The sequence below is a fragment of the Dromiciops gliroides genome, chromosome 2 (genome assembly GCF_019393635.1).
Source record: "Dromiciops gliroides isolate mDroGli1 chromosome 2, mDroGli1.pri, whole genome shotgun sequence".
Classification (NCBI taxonomy): Eukaryota; Metazoa; Chordata; class Mammalia; order Microbiotheria; family Microbiotheriidae; genus Dromiciops; species Dromiciops gliroides.
Window position 1 is genome coordinate 417,983,874 of NC_057862.1, and position 21,860 is coordinate 418,005,733.

The 21,860-nt window shown below is 42.2% G+C and overlaps 1 protein-coding gene across 4 annotated transcripts in view; it reads left to right on the top strand.

The window, feature by feature from the left end:
- CHST8 (carbohydrate sulfotransferase 8) overlaps positions 1 to 21,860 on the top strand; it is a 209,366-nt gene that overhangs the window by 60,499 nt on the left and 127,007 nt on the right. For all 4 annotated transcript variants that reach the window (XM_043980413.1, XM_043980410.1, XM_043980412.1 and 1 more), the window contains exon 2: positions 9,123 to 9,348. In XM_043980413.1, coding sequence (XP_043836348.1) covers positions 9,240 to 9,348 — 109 coding nt within the window. In that variant the 5' untranslated portion in view covers positions 9,123 to 9,239. The remainder of the gene's footprint in view (positions 1 to 9,122; positions 9,349 to 21,860) is intronic.

Genomic DNA, 21,860 nt, shown 5'->3' on the forward strand with positions numbered 1-21,860 from the left:
TGTTGGTTGGGTTTACTTAGCTATTTTTCTTTCAGTTAAGACAAGATTTTGAGGGACCAGTATTGATAAGTGGTGATTGTGCAAACAACAACAACAACAACAACCACGCAAAAACCCAACAACTCAAAATAAAAACAAATGCATTAGTAGTTTGTTTAAAGAATACAGACCTTTAGAAGATCAGAGGGAAGAGCTGTTCTTTTTGCAAATGGGTCAGAAAAATTTTCTGACTTCCACAGATGTCCTACTCTGATATGCTGTGGTGCTTTGGGAGTAACCCCAAAGGCTGTGCCAACAACAGACAAACTATGCCAGGTTCTAGAAAAGTTTTGCAAATGGTCCTGATAAAAAGATGTCACTTTCTGTTCAAGGATCAGCCTAACTGAGTGCAGAGAAATGTATCGCTGGCCTTTGACCTCTAGGTGATCCATTCTCTGGGATCTCATGCAGCAAGGAAAAAGCCAAGCTGATCCACAGCTCTATAAGAACCCCTCCTGCTTCCCCAAAGATGGCTGAGGAGTAGCACAAAAGGGATCAGAGAGTGTGAAGAATCGCATCTGTTTTAGACCCTCTACAAATGTCAGTTTAACTGATGATGGTCCTTTAAATGTGAGGTCTCCATCCAGATCCAGAGTTCATATACTACCGGAGGAATTGAGCCACATCCCTAGTGATAGTCTCGCTATGAATGTCATCAGAACACTTCCTTAGAAACTGCAGGTAGATGGAAAGATGGCCTAAAGATTCTCTCTGGGGAAGAAGATAAAGAGTTTGGCAGAGTTGGATTCACTGGTAGCCAAATGCAATAAGAAACATCTTTTCATGGAATACTTGGTTGTCTCAGTTTGCAGGGTTTGTGGCAGATGTAGGCAAAAAGACAATTATTAAGATGACTGCCGCTTATTTTCCAACATCTACTAAGCACGACGTATGAATACTATGGATGAAGTAAAGAAATACTATGAAGAACTTCAAAAGATTCTCTGAAGCAAATCAACTCATACCTTAATACTTGGTGATTTTAGTGCAAAGGGGCAGAGAGTAGTAGTGAGAAAAATATGGTTCAGTATCAAAAAATGCAAGAGTACCAATACTTGTAGTTTACTCAGAAGCCACACCTATATATCAGGGAAAGAGTCAGAAAATATTGAACATGGTGAGAAACATCATAAAAATGAAATTATATCTTTATAGGAAATGACCATTTACTGAAATAGGATTCAGTAATTGTTAATTATGGAAATGGGACAGCTAGGTGGGCACAGCAGATAAAGGAAGATAGTCTTCCTGGCTTCAAATCTGGCCTCAGATACTCTGTAGCTGTGGGACCCTGGGCAAGTCACTTAACTATGTTTGCCTCAATTTCCTCCTCTGTAATATGAGTTGGAGAAGGAAATGGCAAATCGCTCCAGTGTCTTTGCCAAGAAAACCCCAGATGGGATCACAAAGAGGCAGACAGGACTGAAATGATAGAACAACAACAATTATGGAAGTAATTTCCAAATAAGATTATTCTGTGCAATCGGACTATCAATACCAAATTGGAACAAAGAATAAAGATAAGAGGACACGGCATGCAATTATTACAGTTCTAACTCAACCTGTTTAAGCTAGCTATTGATGAAAAATGAGAAATGGATGCAAAGTAAAGACAACTATGATTATCACTTCTTAGAAAAGATTTAACCAATATAAAATAATTGCCAAAACAGAGAGGTCAAAAAAACCTAGAAGCTGCCTCACCTAGCAAATACTTCATCTCCTTGCCAAGCTGGAAGGAATGGTAGTTAAGAACAACACTGATTTCAAGTACAAGCTCACTTGCAGAATATTATATAGTGGAAGATTAAGGTCATCCCACAAAATGAAAAGCAATGAAGGGGAAAACCTTGACATGAGACCCATCCAAGGGCATAGAGATGAAAGTGGAAGGATAACAAATAGATGCAAAATGGAGCAGATTTGCCAGCATTACTATAAAGATCTATTTTTACCATTCCAAAATGGAACTCGGCCCTTATTTGTCATCAGATGATTTATACTGGAGACATATTCTCTATATGTAATGAGTGTGGGAAAAATTTCAGGTGGAGCTCAGAGCTTCTCAAACATCAGAGAGAATGGAGAGAGAAATGCTATAAATGTATTGAATGTGGAAAAGCCTTAAATCAAAGCTCAGACCTTATTCAGCTTCAGAGAATTTACCATGGAAAGAAACCCTATAAATGTAGTGAATGTGGAAAAGAAATCAAGAGGAGCTCAGATCTTAATCTCCACCAGAGAATTCATAGTGGAGAGAAAGCCTATGAATTCTCAAAACCTTTCAGGTGGTGCTCAGGCTTTCTTAAGCACAAGGGAATTCATAATCAAGAAAAAACCTATAAGTATAATGAATACGACATAGCTTCTGGCATAGCCCAGAAGCCGTTCAGGCTCAGAGAAATCATATCAAAGAGTAACATTTCAAGTATGATAAATATGGAAAATACTCCAGCCAGACTTAGTCACAGACTTTTGGAAATGGAAGGGACCTTTAGGGATCATCTAGTCTAGTCAGATTTCCTGATTCCCTGACCTGTGTTCTTTACATTTTCCATTACTATCTCTCCCACAGCTTTGGTAAGTTTGAAGAGGACAAGCATGGGATCTGGAGTCATGACTGATCTGGGTTCAAAACTCACCTCTGCTACCTAGGGTCTGTAAGACCTTGCACAAAAGCCTTTAACCTTTCTGGGCCTCAGGTTTCTTTTCCACAAAATGAGGGAATTGGGCTATATATGATCTCTAAGGTCCCTTCTAGCTCTAAACCTGTGATGATAGAACTATCCATATTTTAGTGGTTCTAAAACCTCAGCTGTATAATCCACAGAAAATGATCCATGAAATGATAGAAATGGGAAAGGCAGGTAGACCTGGAGCAAATACACACAGAAAAAAACAACAACTAAACAACAACATTCTGGGGGTGACACAATTTTGAAGTCATTTAGGAATGATTCTTCAAGATATCTCGGAGTGAAATACACCAAAATAATTTGGATTAATAATCAAAATAATAATTTTTAAAATGAAAAACAATCATGGATTATATTATTCCTCCCACCCACCCAAAGGCTATAGACTTGTAGAAATGAGACTGAAAGTGACCTTAGAGGCCATATAGATCAAGTCCCTCATTTTACCAATGAGGAAACAAGTCCTAGGAGATTAAGTGACTGGTAGGCAGCTGAGTGGTGCAGTGGATAGAGTAATAGACCTGGAGTTAGGAACATCTGAGTTCAAATCTAGCCTTAGAAACTTACTAGTTGTGTGGCCTTGGGCAAGTCACTTAGCCTCTCAGCCTCAGTTTCCCCATCAATAAAACGGTAATAATAATCACACCTACCTTAGAGAGTTGTTGTGAGATTTAAGTAAGATAACATTTGTAAAGCACTTTGCAAACCTTAAAGCACGTTTTAAGTGCTAGCTATTATTATTTCCTAAGATCACACAGGTATTAAGCAAGGAAGGTGGGATTTCTTCCTTAGTCCTCTGACTTCAAGGCTAGGGCTCTTACTACTATACTATGCCATACCCTGCCCCCAATACCAAGAAAATATCGCCAAATCCCAGGTCACATACCTACTTTCTCATTTTTATAAGAATAGTATTGTGGAGGGTAAGGGACTCCTTCATGGGGAAATAGGAGAAGAGAATGGGCAGGCTTTTACAGTTAATTTCCTAAGCACACTCTCTCTTCATTAGTCACATAACTGAGAGATTTTGAGGTACAAGATCAGGTCATGTTTATTGTTTCTTGGGAGAAGTAAAGCATTTGACTCCATAGAACAAAAGACAACCTTAAAGGCTCCCTTATAACAATTCAATCTAATCATTTGATGAATATTTATGATGTGCTTCCTATAGGCACTGTGCTAGGCACTGGGGAAACAAAACCAAAAATGAAGTAACCCTTGCTTTCAAAGAGCACTTTCTAAATGACTATGTTAAGACCATACAAGACACCTTGATGGATACCATTTCAGAAATACCAATGTTAGTCACCCTCCTTTGTCCAAAGACTTCCTAAAATGGGGTTCTCACAGCTGAACACAATCCTCTAGATGTAGTCTAACCAGGGCAGGATTATCAACTCTCATGTTCAGGACATGATTCCCTGAAGGCAGCCTATGATCCCATTGACTTTTTTTTGAAGGCCATTTCCCATTGTTGACTTTTGTTACATTCATAGCCAACTAAAACTCATCTATCTTTCACATAGTTAGGCACCCCCCCCATTCTATGATTCTAATGAATCCTAATGATGGTGATTTTTTAATCCAAATGAAAGTTTTTATGTTTATCCTGATTTAATTTTATCTTATTTGATTTGGCTTATCATTCTAGACCAGTTAATCTTAACCTGGGGTCTATGAACTTGCTTTTTAAAAAAGCATTTTGATAACTTGTATTTCAATATAATTGGTTTCTTTGGGGAGTTTATGTATTTTGTTTTATACACTTAAAAACATTCTCAGAAAGGGCCATGAGCTTTACCAGACCACCTGAGGAGTCCATGTCACAAAAGAGGTTAAGAATCCCAAATTCCAGCTTTTGCAGTGGGCCTTACCCAGTCTTCTCCAGCTGCTGGTGGCTTCTTCACTGAGATTGCCTTCCATTTCCTCCGAGTATGTCTTGCATGTACCTAGTTATTTATATGTTCTCTTGTCCTTTGCAATGTGAACTCCTTGAGGGAATGGCTTAGGGTTTTTGTTGTTGTTTATTTGTAGGAACCTCAAAACTGCTTGTTAACTGACTGAATGGCAAGTGTTATTCAGTTGTTTCAGTTGTGTCCAACTCTTCGTGGCCCTTTCAGGTTTTCTTGGCAAAGATACTAGAGTGGTTTTCCATTCCCTTCTCCAGCTCATTTTACAGATGAGGAAACTGAGGCAAACAGGATTTAAGTGACTTGCTCAGGGTCACACAGCTTGCAAGTGTCTGAGACCAGATTTGAACTCAGGAAGATGAGTCTTCTTGATTCCAGGCTCAACACTGTATCTACCGTGCCACCCAGCTGCCATATGATAAAAATATTGAGTAGCATAGGCCAAGGACAGATTCCTGTAACACTCGTTAAACACATTGTTCCCAGTTGATACCAACTTGCTAATGACTAGTTTTGAGGTGTAGTCATTCAGTGAAATCTGTACCAACTAAGTGTACCAGCTCCTGGCCCACTTCATCATGTCCACAAGGACGGCATTAAGAGACTTTGTCAAACACTTTGCTAAAATTTAGGTATACTGGGTCTGTTATTTTTCCTTCATCTACTTTTCCTTCATCCAGCCAATCCTATCAAAAAAGGAAGTGGGCTTAGTTGGATATGATCTCTTCTTGATAAAGCCATTCCATATAATCCAGTATGGTGCATATTTGGATGCATATGCATCCAATAATGATGCATATTTCCCTTTCTAAATGCTCGTGTACCATTCCTTTAACAACGTGGTCTATAAGAAAAATCCCATATGCACCCAAACATTCATAGTTGCATTTTTTCATGGTAGCAAAGAATTGGAAACAAAGCAAATTCCCCTCTTTTGGGGAATAGCCAGACAAATTTTGAATGTAATGGAATATTAGTGAATTGTAAGAAATTATAAAAATAAAGAATTCAGATAAGCATGGGAAGATGTATGTGAACTGAAGCAAACAGAACTAGGAAAACATTATACACAGTGACTACAAAATTTTAGCAGAATGTACACAACAAATGGAAGTAAATACTAGGTGATGATAATGACCAAGTTTGGCCCCTTAGAAGAATTGAGGAAATATAGTTCCTTCCCTTCATGGAGGTGGCATGATTCTCTGGGTGTGGGCTTTTGCAAATGATGTCAGATATAGGTGATATATTAGGTTTAGTTTTGGTTAACTTTTTTTTTCTTTTTTAAAAGGTTTGTTCAAGTTTGCTCACTGGGGGATGGGATGGAATATTTGTGGTGAAATAAAAGTTAAGTAAAATACATCAATAAAAACACGATTAAAGTTTTTAAAATAATGATGTCCTCTAGAATTTTGCCAAAAGTCAAAGTCAAGCCTATCTACCCTCTTCCTTTTATTTTCTTTTTTGAAAATTGGGGCAGCATCTGTTCTTGTGCAGTTCTGTGGCCACTTTCCTGTCCTCCAAGATCTTTCAGGGGTCACGGACAATGACTGGTAATTAAATCTTCTGGTTTTTTTCCATAGCCTATTCATCCAGGGCCTGGGTACTTGTACTTGCTGAGAGCATCCAGCTGCTGCTGCTCTTGTTCCCTCTCTCTAACCTCCCTCTCCTTCTCTTTGAAGTCCTTATTAACCATTTTAGTTCTGTCACTCTCCAGCTGAACTTCATTCTCCTTGGAAAAGAAAACATGCAAAATAAAACCTGGGTAGGTCAGTTTCCTCTCCATCCTCCCTTATTGTTCCCATCTGTCCCAAAGAGCCAACCTATCTCTGCTTTGGTCTTCTTACTTTTGACATGGAATTTAAAAGGCCTTTTTTTGTTTTTAGCGTTCATCACCAACCTCATCTGACTCTGAGGTTTAGTGCCCCTAATATTCTTTTTACAGGACCATGCCATTCTTCTAGGGCTTCATGGAGCACAATACCCCAGATATGTTTTGATCAGGCCAGAGTACAGCAAGATGATAAGCTCTTATGTTCTGGATGTCACTTTAAGTAGGCAGCTCAGTGGTATTGTGGATGGAGAATTGGACCTGGATTCAGGAAGACCCGAGTTCAAATCTGAATTAGTATGCCTACTAGCTGTGTGACCCATGAAAAATCACTTAACCGCTGCCTGCCTCAGTTTCCTCATCTGTAAAATAGAGATAATAATAGCACCTACTTCCCAACATGGTTGCTAAGATAAAGCTTTGCAAATCCCAAAGTGTTAGAAAGATGTTAGCTAATTATTATTAATGCCGCCTAAGATCTCATTAGCTTTTTGATGGCCATTTCCCGCTAATGACTCCTATAAAGCTAGCAGTGGGTATGCACCAAGCTTGTCCTCTTTTGCTTTCATCTTTTTTTCATGTCATTCTAGAATCTAAGTGGGTAGCTTATTTTCCTGTGCAAAAACATCTGTCACTTGAGCTAGATCCCTCTATTCTTCTCATTAGAATCCCTTCTATTTGTGACCTTACAATGTCATTCTTGTGAGCTCCCTATCCCTTTCAGGTGGACTTTACCCAGGGGGTCAAGTTCAGAGGACCAGGTTTCAAGTCTTGGCTCTGCTAGTAAATTACTTACCCTCCTTGAGCCTCACTTTTCCCATCTATAAAATGGGCGGGCAATAATTCCCACTCCCCTTTCCTCAAATGGCTGTATTGTAGCCCAAATGAGATAATGTATATACAGTATTTTGTAGTTATAAATCTCTCTCCATGTGTGTGATTATTGCTATTCTTTTTATAAAAAAATTTTAAACATTTTAAAATTATTGCTATTCTTAACGCAGCTCTCATCAGTGAAGCAGTCTGCAGTGACTTCAGGCTGGTGGGGCAGCTAGGTAGTATAATAGATAGAGTGATGGGCCTGGAGTCATGAAGTCCTGAGTTTAAATCTACCCTGGGATACTAACTAGCCATGTGACTATGGACAAGTCATTTAAACTCAGTTTTCTTATCTGTAAAATGGATAATAGTCCCTACTTCCCAATGTTGTGGCAAGGATCAAATTAAATGATAGTTGTAAAGAGCTTGGTACATAGAATAAGCACAATATTTTTATTAGTGTTCTCAAAAGCAATTAATCAATTACCATCAATCTACAAGCATTTAGTTACCGGGATATGCTGGAGCCAGCTCCTTCAGGCTCAAGGGCTGGTTGCTAATTTTTTTTTTTGTAGGAAATCAGGGCTTGATTTATTGCCTTGTTGATTGTGTAGATGGAAGAAAGTGATGGAGAAAATATTAATAATGCAGATTTAACTTAAAAGAGTATTCTGCACACACACACACACACACAACTGATTGTTAGAAATTTACATATCATCCTAAAAAGCATCTGTCATATGCCAGGCACTGTGTTAGCAATAGGGATATAAAGAAAAAAACCTAATTCATCCTGGACCTCAAAGAGGTTGCATTCTATGTGGTAGACAACATGTACACACATATGTATACCCATATGTGCACATATATATTAGAAAAAATATACACAAAATAAATAAGAGGTAAGGAGGAGAAATGTGCCCTCCCTCTTCCCCTGGGGAGAGACAAGGAGGGCAGCATTGTATAGGAAGGAAATAAGCATTTATTAAGCAACTACTATGTTCGAGACACTGGGCTTTACAAATATGATCTCATTTACTACTCACAATAACCCTGAGAGGTAGTTGCTGTTATCATCTTTATTTTACATTTTTATTCTATGCCTGTCTCCATCCATCCATCCATTCATTCATCCATATATGCAAATATAATTGGGGAACCAGGATCTGTCAAAGATAAGAACCAGAGACCGTCTCTCAAGGGTCCCTATTTCACAACCCAGACCAGTTTGCTGGGCATGAAGCATGCATTTAATTCCCATATATTCCCTTGGACACACTTATTTTCCCTTAGGATTTATTGATTGATTTAAATAAAGATTGATTCAGTGCCCAACTTGTAGGGAATGTGCTGAGTTTTTTAGAGTGAGTAGACTTGGTTACCCAAAGCACTGGGTTTGTCTAGTTGGTTATGGCATGGAGAACTCTATCCCCATCACTGTCCGAGGGTTTAGGTCATAGGGCATCTCACCTCTTGTTAAGGCATACTCTGTGTCTAACAAGGGTGAAAACAAAACTGGTGAAGCAGCCAAGGATGTGGACAGGTCTCTGAGACAATGGCAGTGTCGAAACTGGCTTCCCATACCCTTCTCTAGCAATGTCGCACGGATTCCAGTTCCCCTTATTGAACAGCCAATTAGAAGTGACATGCATGTCTCTCCCCAGCTGACATAGGCCTGAGATGGCCCAAGATTGGCCATGATCTCAGTTTGGGTTACACAATAAAGTAAGCAGTTAACTTAGATCTCCTACACAGCATTGGCCCAGACCTTCGAGAACTCTATAAAGTGATGGTGGGTGATGGTTTGTATCCATTTAACCCTTACAGGTGGTGCCAGGATGAATTTGCATCCAGGACCATGAGGGAGGAGGGTACGACCAGCTCAGGAGAGACTTTCTCCAAGTGAGATTAGACGCCTTCCAGACTGACTCGAGTGTGAGAATTATGAGGCTGGTATTAATGTTCGCCTGCATCGTGCTGTTTGGGACAGCAGGACTTGTGGTCTTCATGCACTTGCAAGATCCAGCGGAAATCATCCCTCAGCAGACACCAGGTTAGTGATTTCTGCCTCCCTGAATAGTGCTCACGTCTCTTCCTGATCAGGGAAAGGCTTATTCCTTCACAAGGTTGATACAACTTGGAAGCCATCAAGCCTCCCTTCATGCTCTCCCAGGCCCCAGCCCAGAATTCTCTCTTAGGATGCTGGATCTAGCATCTTAGCTCAGTGGAAGAGAGCTGTGGGCTAGGGACAAGATGGGCTGTGACCAGCAAGAGATAGTAACTCCACTTTGTTTGGGGAGAATTTTTTTCCAAGGGAACAAAGCAATTTACAATGTGGAATTCCCTGAAATTCTGAGGTATGGGACAATTTCTCAAGGACCTGGGCCTGATGCTGTGGACTTTCAGAGCTGTTTCTTCCCCCTTGCCAATATTTAGTCCTATGAAGGAGTCCGAGAAGCACCCTGGCATAATAGAGAGAGAAAATCTGCATTCAAATCCTACCTATGATACTTACTGGCTGGTTGTGTGATCCTTGGCAAAGTGTTCCAGGCACCTCTCTAGAATTATAAACAGCTACAGTCTGATAGATCCTTTTTGATAGCTGGAGTAGATCCCTATACCAATGAAATCTATAAAAAAAAAAAATTAAAGGTAGGTCAAATAGAAGGGACCTTTTTCTAAAACCAGCTCATCCCATTCTGAGAGAATAATAAGGCAGGCCAAGAGATAGTGTCAAGCAAAGGCATCTGCTGAACTAGGAGCCCATTAGTTTAGGCTGCATGGAGAGGGATCTGTCAGTGTGTAGGAAGATCCTGTATGATAAATGGGATATGACCCTTATCCTTTCCCCCTGAGCCTATGTTTCAGGGGACTCCACGTGTCCCCAAACATATATGAGGGGAAGAAGTAGAGTCATGGAGATGAACCTGTCTTGGATCCTGGAAGCATCCTCGTACATTGGAAAGAAGTCAGAGGACCTAAGTTCATATCATGCTTACTGCTTATGTGACCTTGGGCTAGTCAACACCAACCCTTGGTCTGTTTCCTTAGCTGGAAAATGAAGGGGTTGGACTAGATGACCTCTAAGGTACCTCCCACTCCAAAATTATGACCAGGGGAGCCAAAGATAATAGGCTCCCCATCCTGGACAATGATCTAGATCAAAGCTTCTTAAACTGTGGGTCATGACCCCATTTAGGTCCTGTAACTGAATGTGAGGGTCATGAAAATTGGCAACAGTAAAAGGTTATGTATAGCTATTTTATATACCCATATACCCGGGATTGAGTAAAAATTTCTGAGGCATAAAGGGGTCATCAGTGGAAAGAATTTAAGAAGCTTTGATCTAGACGTGCTGCTGGGGTATAATACAGACTGTCACGGAGAAGGTAATACACACTTTCTTTATTGAAAAAATATCTCCTCTCTGGCTAGCTAGGTGGCACAGTGGATGGAGCACCTGGCTTGGAGTGAGGAAGACATATCTTTTTGAGTTCAAATCCAACCTCAGACAGGTACTGGCTATGTGATTTTAGGCTAGTCACTCAACCCCATTTGCCTCAGTTTCCTCATCTATAAAATGAGCTGGAGAAGGAAATGGCAAATCACTCTAAGAAAACTTCAAATAGGGTCGCAAAGAATCAGACAGGACTGAACAACAATCTTCTCTCTGAGTTCACGTGGTGGATAACTGCTGTCAAATATCTATTTAGCACAACACAAAAATTATGGAGGTAAAGACCTAGGTTTTATTATCATGCTCAAGAATAGGTTCAGGTCTCAGAGAAAACTCGAACAATCATCAGGATTCTAACAAGGTTTCCTGGCAAAAGTTAGGTCAGAGTGACAATGAAACGATTCATTTACATATTGCTATCTTGTAGGTTCCTTTTAGACCATAAAAGTTAAAAAAAAGATTGGTCCATAATCCCATACTTCCTTCAATGTCATAAACGTTGAACCAATTTAGTTAAGCAGAGTCATAATCTCACCCATCCCCTAAGGATACAAACTTCACAGTCAAACAATTGGCAAATTAAATTAGGTTACAGATTACAGAGAATTCACAATTGGTCATTGTAGAGGAGGATTTACAGTCTCCAAAGAGTCAAGGACAGTGGAGATTCTTCTTGTGTCTTTATCTAAGGTTTGTTTAAGACTAAGTAAATTTTCACATTCCATGGGACAACTTTTGGTTGGGTGAGGTTAATGTTAGCCAAAATTTGCAGGAAGAATGGTTCTGAATCCCAAATAATTTCAAAAAAATCAAAAATTCCCATGACATCTTCCTTCAGGGTATGGTTTTCACCAGAGTGGTTGGTTTTCTCCACTGGGCTTAGCCCCTTTTTGGGTCTATCTATCTTAGCTTTCTCTAGCTGTTACCCTTCATTCACCTGCCCTACCCTCATCAATGCTGGGAGAAGCTCAGCATAAGCACCCCCTCTTTTTTTTAAAGAATGAAACATTCTGGGTTTCTATGGCTATAGATATAGTATCCAAGGGGAAGCAAGGAGAAAGTATGGGGGTCTAAGAGAAAAGAGGTTTCTTTAATCTAATTCTTCCCCTCCCATCTTTCTTTAGACTTAGTAAATAGAATCACAACCAAACATGAAAATTTATAATGAGGGAGGAATAAGGCAGATTTAATACCAATTAGAGTAAATTTTGAATTACAGAGAAACTATAAACCAATGCCACTTTATTGTTTTATTATTTATTGTTCCTCAATGAGGTGAACCCTAGGAGTGTCCTAAATAGAGGCCTACAGAGATCTGCTTTAATATGTAAACAAGATCAATGTTTAATTAGCATATCAATTGTTTTTGTTTTTGGTGAGGCAATTGGGGTTAAGTGACTTGCCCAGGGTCACACAGCTAGTAAGTGTTAAGTGTCTGAGGCTGGATTTGAACTCAGGTCCTCCTGACTTCAGGGCCGGTGCTCTATCTGCTGCGCCACCTAGCTGCTCCAGCAAATCAATTATATGAAGATAGTACTTCTAAAATGCTTAAAAACTGCTCATTCTCTTAAGTAAGTTAAAAAAAAATCCCTCAACCTCAGTCTTTATATTGATATTGCAAAAGTAAACTTCAGCCCAGATTCTGTCTAAATTATCACAAATTTCAAATTAGTTGAGCCCAGATTGAAGTTCTGAGTAAATATTAATTACTAAATTAAATAATATTGCTATGAGACATCACATACCAGCAAATTAGCCCAGGAGGTGAAAGAAATTAGGCTACAGGAACATTGGCATTTCAGTAGTGACAGGCAGGGTGGCCCTGGGTGACTACACCGCTATTCCCTGTGACCCTCAGTGGCGTATGCCCTGCACACGCAGCTTCTTGCTTCAGATCTGTCCGAAGAACATCTGGTGCTACTACGTTCCTTCTTCATTCCGTTTGCAGCCAGAGGCTGCATGGGGTAAGCAAGGAGCTTACCCCATAACTCCCTGTTTACTTGCTCCATTCTGGAGGAGGGAACCTCTGTTCACAGGAACACAGATCTAGATCTAGATCCAACTTACTCATTTTACAGGTAAGGAAACTGAGGCCCAGAGAGGTTAAAGTGATTTGCCCTACCTCTAGCAAGTAGTGTCTGATTCCAGTTCTCCTTCTGCCATCCTATTCTCTCCTGCTAAACATTTGGCTATTTAAGACCCATGCAGCTTTTTTACTTTGGGGTTCTAAGTAGAGAGCCCTTTGCTTGTAACTGAGGAATTTTAGAGGGACAGATTTCCCTGGGAGAGGAGAGTCTACAAGTCACACCTGGCAAAGGGCAGTAGGAGCAACAGTGCCCCATCAGGTCTGGGCTTCCGTCCCTCCCTTGCCAGGCTCCTGTGAAAGCAGACCTTGAGGAGCTGCGCTCAGCACTGGGAGCCAGCAGTGTGGTGGGCAGCCAGGGATGTACCGAGTACACCAGGGAAAACCACGGCCATAACACTTTAAGTAATGCTTACATTCCTTTCCCTGAGCAAAGTACTCCTGACAGTGGCTGTTTGTGTTGATTTGTTACTATTCATTTATTTTTGCCTGTGCTTCACACTGCACCCTAATTGTGATGCTGTACCGAGAAAGCAATATCAAAGTAATTTTCCACAACATTAGTTACAATTTTCTTCTGATCTTTCAAGTGAAACAATCCCATCCTGTTGGCTTCTGTGAGCATATAAGCCTTGATTACATTTATCTGTTGGGAACCAATGCTTACAAAGTCTAGGTGTCCTACATCAGGCTGTGTGGCCAGATCTTCCTTCCGCCTGCTGACTGACAAACGGTAGCTCCCTATGTTTACACAGAGATGGAGCACGATGCCTTGTCAGGGATACCTTGTCAGGGATGCCTTGTCAGGGATGCGGGTCTGGTGGCCCAGCATCCGGAGTGGATCATGAAGAGATCGCCTCAGCTGGTAGATTAAAAGTAGCACAGATTTCTCCAGTCATTACTTCAGCAGTAACTTTCTGTGTAAGGGACAATTTGGTTTATGTGATCCTTAAAGAAAGCATGAGAGTCTGGGTTGGTCTGACAAAGAATGGCACACTAGAGCTGAGGGAAAAGTATCTGTGAACCTTTTTTGTTGGTTAAACAGATTGTGAAGAGTGAAGGACCTGAACATTTTACACATAGAATCTCAGAGACAAAAGGGACTTAACATGATTGTTCGGTCTAGTAAAAGGCTCCTTGCCATGGTTTTCCAACAAATAGGTTGTTTTACTCTGAGCCACATTAGCCCACAATACACTGATGAAAAAAAAATAGTCTCCATATTTCCTATGCAAGTTTACGTCACTTTATTTATTTGAGGTATGTTCCTATACAATTTTGTCAATCAAATTACCTTTTCTTTCTTTCTTTTTTGGGGGGCGGGGCCATGAGGGTTAAGTGACTTGCCCAGGGTCACACAGCTAATAAATGTCAAGTGTAGAGGCCAGATTTGAACTCAGGTCCTCCTGAATCCAGGGCTGGTGCTCTATCCACTGAGCCACCTAGCTGCCCCCAGATTATCTTTTCAATGGAAAACTCACTACTAAAAGAGTTGTTTTTTTTTTTTGTAAAGACTTCTTTTGGAAAGAAAAACAAATTCTTCTGCCAAATAATTGAGTAATCACCTCCTAACTTATCGGTATTCTAAATTCAGCTATTCATGTATCAATCAATTCATGAAGTTGTCTACTAAGTCAAGGAAGGGAGAGGTTGCAATCCAGGTGAGAGGGAGTTCTCTGCACTAATGAAATTGCATATCCTTGGAAATACTAAATCATCTAATCAGCTACTTTTATTGAGTATCTTACAACAGTTCTGTGTTTAGCTATGCTCTGGAGGAGACACGGGCCTTGCTCTTGAGGTGTCCATAATCTGTTTTTTTGTTTGTTTGTTTTGTTTTTGTGGGGCAATGGGGGTTAAGTGACTTGCCCAGGGTCACACAGCTAGTAAGTGTCAAGTGTCTGAGGCCGGATTTGAACTCAGGTACTCCTGACTCCAGGGCCAGTGCTTTATCCACTTAGCCACCTAGTTTCCCCTGAGGTGTCCATAATCTGAAAGAGGAGATATGTACCACTCACTAAGGAAACAGCCTGGAATAGTGTATAATTAACGAAATGATCATGGTCAGAGGGGAAAGGCTATAAGAGTTCAGAGAAAGGAGAGAGTGAAGAGCGCTGTGTAAATTAAATTTTTGTAAACGGAATTCTATTTTTTTTTTTTTTAGTGAGGCAATTGGGGTTAAGTGACTTGCCCAGGGTCACACAGCTAGTAAGTGTTAAGTGTCTGAGGCCGGATTTGAACTCAGGTCCTCCTGACTCCAGGGCCGGTGCTCTATCCACTGCGCCATCTAGCTGCCCATTTGAATCCTATTTTAAATGCATTAGGGAGGCAACTATCCAAAGGAACTTTGTGTGAATACTTTCAAACTAATTTAGTCCTTGTATAGGAAGGGTCCTAGATTGAGAGCTCAGAGGGATCTTAGCCCGCATCTCGTCCAACTCCCTCATTTTACAGATGAGGAAGCCAAGGCCCTTGAAACACTAAATGGCTTGTCCAGTCCATGGTCCCATGGGCGGGTAAGTGGAAGAGAAAGGATTTGATACCAGGATGTCTGATGCCAAATCCAGTGCCCTTTAATCTGTGTCTGGTGGGTTTTCCTTAAGCTGGGCTCATTCTTATTTCAGTTTACAAAGACGGTTTAGCTCTCTGATTCCCAGAGCTTTTCTTCTCTTCTGTTGTGGCAGAGGGAGGCCAGGAAGTGTCAAGAGGTGTGGCTGGAGGCTTCCGGGCAGGACTAGGGTTATACAGGGTGCCAGCAGCACACTCCGGACCAGACCCCTGACACAGCTGGCAGACAATGAAGAAGGGAGCTAGAAAAGCTTCAGGGCCGGCTGAGCCTGGGAGTTTCCCCAGAATGGCATCCTTTGGCATAGCCCTGTGCCCTTGGGGCTGTTCTACCCGTTCTTTCCTCTCCCTCTACTTTTCACCATCCCCAATTCTCAATGCCATCATCATAGCAGGTTTTTGTCACACAGCCTAGCCCCCAGCCATCCGATCCCCTCTCCTCCCTGCTCCTTCCCAAGGAGTGCGTGCCACATGCCAGAAGACAGAGGGGGGCTGATTGCTCCAGGAATGTGGGGCCCACAAGCAGCACAGCTGCCCTCGGGCGGGGGACCTATAATAGAGATGCACCATGCTCCCTCTGGCTTACCCTTTTCTTAATTACTCATTCAGGACACACACACACACCTTGTTATCTAGAAGACTCCAACTCTGTATCATAGCTCCATTAAAAGAGGGATTTCCATAATGCAGTTCTGTTGTAACTCCTGTCACTGATGCCAAGGCTGCCACCACCGACTGTTCTCCTCACCCATGTGGTCAGGAACAGGCCCTGCTTGTGCAATCAGGAGAAACAGCACCTGCCCCTCCCGGTCTCTGTGACTGGGTTCCAATGTGCAGCTCTTACAGGCAGACGTACTGTCACAGGTTTCAGCCTTAAAACCAGAAAGAAGGCAATTTGGTCAGTTTGCCCACCCGCCTCTTAGCCCACTGAGGTTTGTTTGTTCAGGGATCTGTCAAGGGGTGGTAACTGTGTTACCTTAAGGGGACCCTGATAAAGCCTTCCCTCCCCCTCTCCCCAGCTAGGAGGTGATTCCTTGGTGACACCTCAGGAAGCGGTGTTTACTCTTTCTAGGACCCATGGCCTTCATGTAGGAGTATCTTTATCCTTAGGGCCTTCAAGAATTAGCATGACTTTTAAGAGCATTTAATTTACTTCTAGGCAATGGCTTCTGGGCTAAAAAGATCCATCTTTCATTCATTTAGCAAACATTTACTGAATCTCCTGCTTTGTGTTCAGCCCTTCATGGGGAACTCAAATAACATTAACAATAAAAGTGACATCTCACTTTTCTATATAGTTTCATGGCTTCCAGATTGCTATAATGTAGGTACAAATCAAGGATCCTAGACATAGAGCTGATAGCTGCTCTAGGGGTCATCTAATCCCACCCCCTCATTTTACAGATAGGTAAACTGAGACCCAGGGACTTGGCCAAGGTGGCCTAGACAGTGTCAGATAACTGAAGTCTTGTGTCCTGAGGGAGCATGGTACAGTGCAAAGAGGCCTTGATTTAAAATCGAAGTAGCCATGTTCACATCCTAACTCTACCACTTGCCACCTTGGTGACATCAGGCAAATTGCTTCATCTCTTTTGGCTCCAGTTCCTCATCTGTAAAAAGAGGGGGATTAGACTAAATGACCCCTAAGATTTCTTTTAGCTCTAGAGTTGTGATAGACTGTAATTCTCATAGTCTAGTAAAGGGGAGGAGACAAGTACTGAAATAGCTATGATACAAAATGGTGCAGCTATGTGGATCAGTGGATAGAGCACTGGGCCTGGAGTCAGGAAGACCCAAGTTCAAATCTGGCCTCAGACAGTTTCTAGATGTGTGACCCTGGATAAGTCACTTAACCCTTTTTGCCTCAGTTTCCTCATCTGTAAAATGAGCCAGAGAAGAAAATGGCAAACCACTCCCCCCCAAAACCCACCAATTGGGATCACAAAATGCTGGAAATACTGAACAACACAAAATGGTAAGATGTGATTGAATAAGAAAAGTATAAAGTACTCTGGGGTTCAGAGAAGGGAATGGTAACTTTAGAAACACATACACTTTGAAATCTTACTGTTTCCCTAGAGTGAATGAATCCCCAGTCCCTTGTCTGAAGGAGTTCTTTAAGGAGAACCTTGCATGGCCTACCTAGGGAGACCCTGAACTCTTAGCAGTTGCAGAGAACCAATACTTGAAATCTTCCAAGGACTTAAGACATGTTCTGTCATGTCCCCCCAAAACAGTGAGGAGCAGGCATCTTCTGTGTCTGTGTCCTGGCCCATGTAGAACATTAACCACCTCTACCATAGCCCTCAGCAGCCAGCATAATTTCAGGCCTCCAGCCCTACTTTCTTTCTCTGGGGGAGCTGGGATGTTAGTTATGGGAAATGCCCAATGAGGGAGACCAAGGGAATAGCTATAGTGTCCTTGATTATAGTTACCCTTTAAGTAGCTCACTGACTGGGGAGATACAAATGGCCCATGAGAGACAATTAGAGAACAGTATCATATACTAGATAATTGAAAAACAAGAGGGCACGGTACAGAAGTTCTGGAGAGAAGGGAGCTCATTGAGGACTGGAGCAGTCAAGGAAGGCTTTATGAAGATGAGCCAAACAAGACCTTGAAGTCATTGTCAGGTGTTTGCCTCCTTTGAGCATACACACAGTAAGGGTGCAGCGAGGTAGCTGAGAAATAGCCTCTGGTCCAAGAGCAGCTGACCTGAGATGAACACTTCTAGCGCATACTCGGTGTGTATTGCCTGGCTCTCTTTGAATATCAGAGAGCTGCTTACCTTCCAGTCTCCTCCTGTGTTGTTGTTGTTGTTGAGTCATTTCAGTCATGTCTTACTCTCTGTGAACCCATTTGAGGTTTTCTTGGAAGAGACACTGAAGTGGATCGCCATTTCCTTCTCCAGCTCAGTTTACAGATGAGGAACTGAGGCAAACAGGGTGAAGTGACTTGCCCAGAGTCACAGAACTAGTTAGTATCTGAGGCCAGATTTGAATTCACAAAGATGAATTTTATCACCTCGGGGCCAGCATCGTATCCACTTTGCCATGTAGGTGCCCAGTCAGCTTCTGTACTTTGTCTCTGAGAGGTGGTCCCATATTTGCTGGTTTGTGAAAGTCATGAGTGGAGTTGTCAGGAGTCTCTGGGTCTCAGTTTCCTCAAGTGTAAAATGAGGGAATAGGACTAGAAATCAAAGCTTCTTAATTTTTTTCTGCTTTCAACCCCTTTTCACCCGAGAAATTTTTATACAACCCCAGGTATATATGCATATAAAATAGGTATGCACAACCTTTTACTGTTGCCAAATTTTTCTCAACCCCCACACGACCCCATATGGGGTCACAACCTACAGTTTAAGAAGCTTTGGACTAAATGACCTCTGGGGTAGCTATACCAGAAAGGGGAGGACCCTGGCCCCTAAGGAAAATTCTAGTACTTTGGATGAAATTCTCAGGTTCAGTGGGTGGGTTTGTTGCAGCATAAACAGAGCAGAGAATGTATACAAAAGAGGCCTTAGTTGGACTATCTCTTATGTCCTGGATTTCTCTATAGCCCATTCTGGCTCTCTATAGTGCCCTCTGTTTTCTTAGCTGATGCTGGGTCTCTTGTTAGTCAATCAGTCTTTCTTTCTGCCTGGATCTTATCCCCTTCTTTCTGTGTGCCTGATTCTCAATCCTTCTGTCTTCTCTTTTTGTCCTGTGTACTCATACCCCTCCATCTGTTTGGCTAACTGGCTCTCACCCTGCTTTGTCTGTGTTTCTGACTCCCTTCTCTGTCCACCTGACTGGCTCTGGGGCCCTCTCTGTCATTTGTCCACCCACCTGGCTGTCAGCTCCTTTGGTGGCTTTGTCACCCAACCCTGTCCAGTTCTGCTGTCTACCTGCTTTGTCTGCCTCCCATCATTACTGCCACCATCTCACAGCACACCTTCTCCCTGGATTCTGAAATTTTGGTGCTTCCTATTCAGTTTTCCTGGGTGTCATGCCTGTCTGAGACACTTGCTTTGATCTCGGCAAAGTGGTTCATTAAAACCCCTTCTCATGCCAGCTCAGTGCCCGGTGGATTGGGAGCCCATAGAGGTCCCTGACTTCTGAAAGCCCTAAAATTGTCTCTTGCATCCAGGCCCTGAAATTCTGGGGCTGGGTATCATTACAGTGTGTCCTTCCAGTCCCCATGCGTCCTTCTGGTGTTTTCTGGAGAGCTGGAGCTCACTATGTTCTCGGAGCTTTCGGGGCATCTGTTGGGACACACAGCTCCATTTGCCTCCCCTGGCCGTCTTACCCTGCCTTGCCCATATCCAGGAAGGACTTGCTTATTCTGTGGATGTATTTGTTTCACGTGTATCCTTGATTTCTTCTGCCTGAATCATTGTCTCAGTTTATAAACTCCAGGAAGGCACAGACCATGCCCATTTAATTCCATACAGATACATTTCCCTGTGATTTTCTTGATGAAGAAGTTGCGAGTGTCATCATGATGATGACAATGAATAGGTAGAAGGACTCTGAGATCCTGGGCTCAGTGGGGAATGCAGAGCTCTCTTCCCTGGCAAGAAGTGCTTTTGCAGGGCCAGGACAGGAGCAGGCAGCTGTGATTGGTGTTTCTTAGAGAAAGGCCACTTGCTGGGCCTTCTTGTCCTGGCCCATCGCTCTTGGCCTGCCTGCCTGCCTGCCTGCCTGCCTGTGGGGTGCTCCTGTTTGAATCTGGAAGCAAGATGTGTCAGACTATAAATCCACGCTCCTTCCTGAGGGCCAGGGGAACGTGTCCCCTCCGGTTATCAAAGACTGATTTGCGGCCCCAGAGTTCAATGGGTTTTATTAAAATCCTCTTGAGCCTTTGTTTCCAGAAACCATTTTTAACTCAGGTTTGCAGAACATCATCTATATTTCTTTTAAAAACTTCCGCAGCTGACACATGGTTGTTGTGACTGTGGCGATCAGAAGTGACATGTAATTGCAGTGATGCATTCTGTTAAGTAGCTGGCAATCTATCAGGGGCGAGATCAACATTACGCACACGTGTCAGAATCCAAAGGCTGCTATTTCTGCAATGATGTTCTTAAACAATGGGCAGAGAGCTTCTTAGAACCCTCTTACACACCCTAAAGATCTCACAGAGCTCACTATTCACCTCTTTCAATGTCATCTCTTTCTGTCCAGGTCTACTTGGGGACTGTGCAGAGGGAAAATGTCTGGGTAGGTTTGCATTTTCCCTCATACATCTCCTTTCCATCCCATTTCCTCTGTTAATCATTTTTTTCCACCTCTGGTGTAAAGGGCTAGCTCATCCTAGGTGCCTCCTTTGGTGTTATGGAGGGGAGCTTAGAAGGAGGACTGTCTATGGGGCAGTTCAGCAACACTGGCTGTAGGCTAGTGTGATTGCCTTGCTCAAGAAATCTCAATAGCTCCCTATTGCTTCTAAGGTAAAGTACAACCTCCTCAGCTTGGTATTTAAAGCTCTGAATGGTCTGGCTCCAACCTACCTTTCTGGGTTTACAACACATTACTCTGCTTGCGTGCAATCTATATCATAGAAGGAGGTAGACGGCACTACTTCCTCATCTCTGCCTCTTAGAACCCTAGCTTCCATCCAGTTCAGCTCCAATGGGAAGCTTTTACTGATTCCTCCTCATCCTCAGATTACTTACTGGGGGCACTAATAGAATGTAATCTCCTAGAGGGAAGAGACCATTTGCCTTTTCATTTTCCCAGAGCCTAGCATGGTGCCTTGCTCATAATAGGCATTGAATAAACACTTAGTAAATTGAATGGGATTGGATGAGGGAAGGCTGGAGAGGTCAGTGGAGGCCTCGGAATAGGCATGAGGAATCAGGAGCAATAGGTGGCTGTCACTGACCGGTATATTTAATTTCTTAGAAATGAAACGAACAGAGCAGAGTTTGCCAGTCAGCTAGCACTGGCTCTAAGCCTATTGTTAAATTTTCCATGCCAGCATTTATACCTCTGAAATTGGCGAGCTGCTACAAATCAAGCCTTGATTTATTGTTTTGTTGATTGTCTAGACTTAAGAAAGTGATAGAGAAAATCTTAATGATGGAGATTAAATTTAAAGTGTGTTGTGAGTACCCCCCCCCAAGATCAGACTGTTTACCAGCACACACTAAGCAAAAACCAGGCAAGACCAAAGGTGGAATCATGTCGAGGGGCAGATGTCAGAAGTCATCGACAGCATGACCAATGGACAGAAATGGGCTTCTAACCTGTGGGGCTCTCATGAAAGCACTCCCAGGTTTTGAATGAGTCATGGTAGCCCTGAAACCTTCCATTTCAGATAAGTCCACTTTGAGGTGAGCTCCCTGGGCAAGTCACTTCCACTCTGGGTCTCAGTTTCTTCATCTGTAAAGTTATCAGGTTGGACTGAATAACCTCTAAGCGCCCTATTCTCTCTAAATGTAATATCCTATAATTTGTGTCTCTGGCTTATGGTTTATTCT